The sequence below is a fragment of the Chenopodium quinoa genome, unplaced genomic scaffold (assembly GCF_001683475.1).
Source record: "Chenopodium quinoa cultivar QQ74 unplaced genomic scaffold, ASM168347v1, whole genome shotgun sequence".
NCBI classification, from domain to species: Eukaryota; Viridiplantae; Streptophyta; class Magnoliopsida; order Caryophyllales; family Amaranthaceae; genus Chenopodium; species Chenopodium quinoa.
In genome coordinates this window covers 4,089,274-4,094,534 of record NW_018743218.1, presented here as the reverse complement: position 1 = coordinate 4,094,534, position 5,261 = coordinate 4,089,274, and the positions used below count along the sequence as shown (strand labels likewise).

The 5,261-nt window shown below is 38.6% G+C and overlaps 1 protein-coding gene across 1 annotated transcript; it reads left to right on the top strand.

The window, feature by feature from the left end:
* Positions 1-2,747: 2,747 nt before the first annotated feature.
* On the top strand, positions 2,748-3,968 carry LOC110734715. Its single transcript, XM_021914854.1, has 2 exons — positions 2,748-3,176; positions 3,243-3,968. The coding sequence occupies exons 1-2, from the start codon at positions 2,748-2,750 to the stop codon at positions 3,966-3,968; spliced, it is 1,155 nt and encodes a 384-aa protein (XP_021770546.1).
* Positions 3,969-5,261: the final 1,293 nt, after the last annotated feature.

Here is a 5,261-nt window from a genome sequence, read left to right as displayed (position 1 = left end):
AACATTCTCTTCTCTAGTGTGTTCGGTGTGTTTTTATAAGTTTTACAGGAACTTGGAGTTTCTCGGATGATTTGGACACGTTTTGAGCGTTTACGGAGATGTTAGTGAGCAAGGATGAAGAACCGAGCTAAACATGAGCTAAGGACGAGAAGAATTTGCAAGCAAAGAATTTTCTTCACTTTGCCCGATCGGGCTATGCATGCCCGGTAAGACCGGGCACAGAAGGACTTATTGGTTGATGTTAATTAGAAAGAAAGAAGCTATTTGGGTAATTAATCCCATGCGCCCGATCGGGCAACCCATGCCCGGTTGGACCGGGCGCGTGGTGGCTGAGATGCTCAAAGCTACGAAGATCAGATGCAAGGCAGCCAGCAAAGATATGCCTCGCACCCGATTGGGCGCCACCTGCCCGGTTGGATCGGGCGCCGAGGAGAGAAGTAAAGAAGAAGCAGCGCTTATTTTGTTCCCACCTGCCCGATCGGGCAAGTCAAGCCCGGTTAGACCGGGCAGGGTTATGCGCATTGTCGTTTTGTTATTTTCTTTTTTTTACTTCATTAAGGGTATAAATACCCATTGTAATCATCATGAGAACACTTATTATTTCCCCTAAGCACTATTTTCTCTCTAGAACCCTAGTTTACTCTCTTTTATGCAATTTAATTCTTCCATTAGATTTGATTATTGTGATCAACGATTTGAGTTATTTCAATTGAAGCATCATTGGTATTCATCTATTTCTTTTCTCTTTCAATTATTATTGTTTTCAATTATGTTTTCTATAATTATGATTGTTAGTGCTTTCTTCAATATGTGTGAGTAGATTTCTTATTCCAAGATCTAGGGTAGCCCAATTATGATTGATGCATGAATTAATTCTTTAAATTCTCTCATAACCATTGTAGTTGTCTATGCTAAATTGATTGTGATTATGCCAATGCTATATTAGAGATAATTAGTATTGTTATTATTCCATTGTTTCTATCACAACGAGAGTTGGATTTCAACGGAATTGAGTAAATTGATTTAGGATTTGAAATTCAACATGAGAATAGTTGAACGGATAATTGGGAATTGAAGTAAAGTGTTTAATGTCTCTAATTTTCATGATACCATGAGAATAGGCTTGATTGTAGGTTAGGGAAGCCATTGATACTCGAGAGAGGTCCTTGGTATTGATTAGGGTTTACTTTTCCCATGTTAATTGGAATTGTATGTTAGGGGTAGATATAGAATTGCATCGATCGTAATTGTGGTGATACTTGATCTTGGATGTTTTATCTTATTGATTCATTATATTTGTTTGATTTATTCTAGTTTTCCATACATTAGCTCTTAGTTTATTCTACCATTGATTGATTCTTGCTTGGTAATTATTTGAGTCTAATTAATTTAGGTGAACCATATTCTCTGTGGGATCGACCCTGACTTACCCTACTACATAATTAGGAGGAATAGTTAGGTTATTTTTGTTAGGTGTGCGACCGCCTATCAAATTTTGGCGCCGTTGCCGGGGACTAACGGTTTCATTTGGGTATTTGTGATTCATTTTTACTAAGCTTTATTCGTTGCTTCGGCTATTTTCTCTTGTGTTTTTGATATTCTCTCTCTAGTTTTCTTTTTGCATGCAAACACGACGTTCAGGGTCTGACGATCTTGAACTATTTGACTCTGAAATCGAGGCAACTATCAGGAGAAGGAGAACAAGAAATCGATATAACAGAAACATGGTAGACCAAGGAACAAAATCTCTTTTGGAGTACGATATTCCTGATACGACAATCGGACTCCTCTCTAGCATTGTCAGGCCACCTGTCACTGCTCAGCACTTTGAATTGAAACCACAGTTCATTCAATTCATCTCCAATGACTCTTTTGCAGGCACACCACATGATTGCCCGGTAAGTCATATTGATTGTTTCTTAGAGAAATGTGATACTATGAAAATGAATGGTGTTATAGATGATGCTATCAGACTTTGCCTTTTCCCTTTCTTATTACTGGATAGGGCCAAGGAATGGTTGAGAGATGAAGGCACTGGCTCGTTTGATACATGGGAAAAGCTAGTGAAAGCTTTTCTAGTAAAGTTTTTGGGAAAGGAAAAGACTGCTAGGTTAAGGAACAAGCTAGCTACCTTTTGTCAACCTAATGATGAGTCTTTATATGTGGCATGGAGAAGATTCAAGCGCTTACAGAGACAATGCCCTCATCACGGTATCCCAGAGTGGTTGTTGATCCAAACATTCTACAATGGTCTGACCCATGAGTTCCGCATATACATTGATGCTGCATCCGGGGGTTCTCTCATGACTAAGAACCTAACTGAAGCCAAGGAGCTAATTGAGAAGATGGCAGCCAATGACAATTATCATCCAGGGGGCAGAAATACTGTGAAGACTAGAGGAAAATTTGATGTTGACACTTTGACTCTCTTGACAAGTTCTGTACAAGCATTAACAAGCAAGTTTGATAAAATCCAAGCTGGATCCTCTTCCACCTCATCCGAAACTTGTCAATTATGTGGTATTCAAGGCCATATTGCTCCACAATGTCAACCGCCCTCTAATGAAATGTCAATCGATCAAGCAAATGCCTTCTATACTACGGCACCTAAAAGGCCGTATGATGCTCAAGCTCAATTGTATTCTCCGCCACCACCACCTAATTTTCAAGCAAGGGCATCTTTTAATCACCAACCCATGTATCAACAACTACCACCACAAACTTCAAAATACAACCTCGATTCCACTATGGAGACTTTCACTACCTCCCTTCTTCGACAGCAAGAGCTTATGACAAAGCAATTTGAGCTACAAGCAAAGCAAAATGAACACTTTGAAAGCTCAATTCAATTGCTTATGGCTCAAAATAAGAGGATAGAAACCCACATTTCTCAACTTTCACAACAAGTGAGTCATTTATCAACTCTTCATGATCAAGCAAAAGTCCAAAAGGAGCAATGCAATGCAGTTTTCTTGAGAAGAGATGAATTATTTTCGAGGAAAATAGATGAGAAAGTGTGCAATGTGGAGCCAAGAAAAGATGAACAGGGTGAGGATGTAAAATGTCCCAAACATGTTGTTCCATCGGCCTATGAGGAACCGATGCCCTTCCCGCAAAGGTTGTCAAAAGCCGTGCTCGATAGACATTTTGGGAAATACTGCGAAGCCCTTAAGAAGGTACACGCTTCTATTCCTTTTTTCGATCTTTTAATTTAAATGCCTCAATTTTCAAATTTTGTGAAGAATATTAAAGATCAACATGAGGATAAGGAAGTAGTAAATGAGAAAGGCTCTACTCTTTTATGTGATAGCCTACCACCTAAGCTGCATGATCCTGGTAGTTTCACTATTCCCTGTATGATAAACGAAAAAAATTTCGACAAGGTTTTGTGTGATTTAGGTGCTAGTGTTAATTTAATGCCTTATTCATTATATGAAAAATTGGGTTTGCAAAAACTTAAACCTTCCCCTATTTCTCTTCAAATGGATGATAGGACTTCTAGACTCCCTATGGGTGTGGTTGAGGATGTATTAGTTAAGGTTGGTGGACTTGTTTTTCCTGTTGATTTTGTTGTTATGGACATGAAAGAAGACAATAAGATCCCGTTTATATTCGGTCGTCCATTCCTTGCCAAGAGTCAAGCTCTAATAGATGTTCCTAAAGGACAAGTGACCATTAGGGCCCAGAATAAACAAGTCATGTTTAAGCTCTTTAATAATCATAATTTTATATTTGATGGTGGTACTTGTTTAAGAATTGATACTACTAACCCTTTGGTTGATAAGTGTGTATTTGGTAGAAATTTTGTGATAAACGAGGACAAAATTCCACCCAATGATGTGTTTAGCTACATGAAGGTAAGTTCGGATACAAAGCATGTCAAATATAAAGTGAAGGAGTCACTTGGAGGCAGATATTTTCATGGGCAACATCGCGGAGTTCCTTCTTCGTGTGGTGACCCTGGTTGAACTAATAACGAAGGTCAAGCTAAAGACCTTGATAAACTAGCGCTTTGCGGGAGGCAACCCGTATTTTATTGTTTTTAGTGTAGTCTTTTCTAATTTTTGTGTGTTTTTGTTTGTCTTTGGCTTTTAGAGAGGTAAGGAGAGTATAACTTGCGCTTGTGGGAGTTTGTTTTTGTGCAGATTTTGAGCCAAAGAAGAACTGAATTCATTCAAACGTTCAATCCCCTTCGTGCCCGATCGGGCATCCCATGCCCGGTCTGACCGGGCGGTGAGGGTTGAGAATTAGCTTCAATTCTTCTTTCTTACATGCTTTTTGCGCCCGATCGGGCAGCCCATGCCCGGTTGGACCGGGCGCGCATACGTTTCAGCAAAACTGCTCAAGTTCGACAGGCCATAACTTTTGCGTTACTTAACGGATTTTTGCGTATAACCTATCGTCGGAAAGATCTTCAAGTCTAATTTCCAATGAAATTATAATCACTGCATTATCAATTATACATCAAAAGTTATGATCAGAATAGTGCACATGACTCAATTTCTATCCTTTTTCCCACTAACTTCCCTTTAAGACAATGAGGACATTGTTTTATTTAGCTTGGGGGGAAGTTCTTGTGTACACAAGGTATATCTTTCACTCTCTCTTTCTACTTTAGTGTGTTTAGACTAGTAGTAAGGTTTAATGCTTTCATCTGAAAAAAACTGAAAAAAAAAATGAAAAAAAAAAACGAGAATCATGATAGTGAATAGTCATTGAACTACTTCCCTGTGCCCGTATCCTTAATGCTAAAAAGGTTTTGATTTAATTTAGATTGAAAGACTTGCATTGTGGACTAAAAGATCATGATTTGACCTTGAATTTGTTGATCCCTAGTAGGAGTCAAAGTTGTTTAACCATGTATGATTTAGGAGCTTGACTGTGTTAACCGTGAGGCTTGAACCTTATATATTCATTCATGTGTGTGTTTAGTTCCTGGTGTAGCATTGATCTTAGTTTTGATTCTAGACTCTTAGTAGTGTGTCGTAATGCATTGCACGTGCATGTTGAAATGACGAAGGCCATGTTCATTAGGTGACCTCCAGACGAATTTAGAACATTCGTTCCCTTCTTGCTAACCCATGTTGTAGCTTGACTATATTTTTCATAAACTTCACAAAAATTACCCCTTGGCCCCAATTTGGTTACTTTTCCCAAGTCTAGCTTGGGGGAGCTATATTATGCGGTATTTTGTAGTGATTTTAATTTCAAGTTGCAATTGATGAGAGACATATGAAAAAAAAAAGAAAGAAAAGAAGGAA

Coding starts and splice junctions, on each gene's coding strand:
- LOC110734715 (XM_021914854.1), top strand. CDS start 2,748: ATGGAGACTTTCACTACCTCCCTTCTTCGACAGCAAGAGCTTATGACA. Junction 3,177..3,242: donor ACTGCGAAGCCCTTAAGAAG/GTACACGCTTCT, acceptor AATTTTGTGAAG/AATATTAAAGATCAACATGA.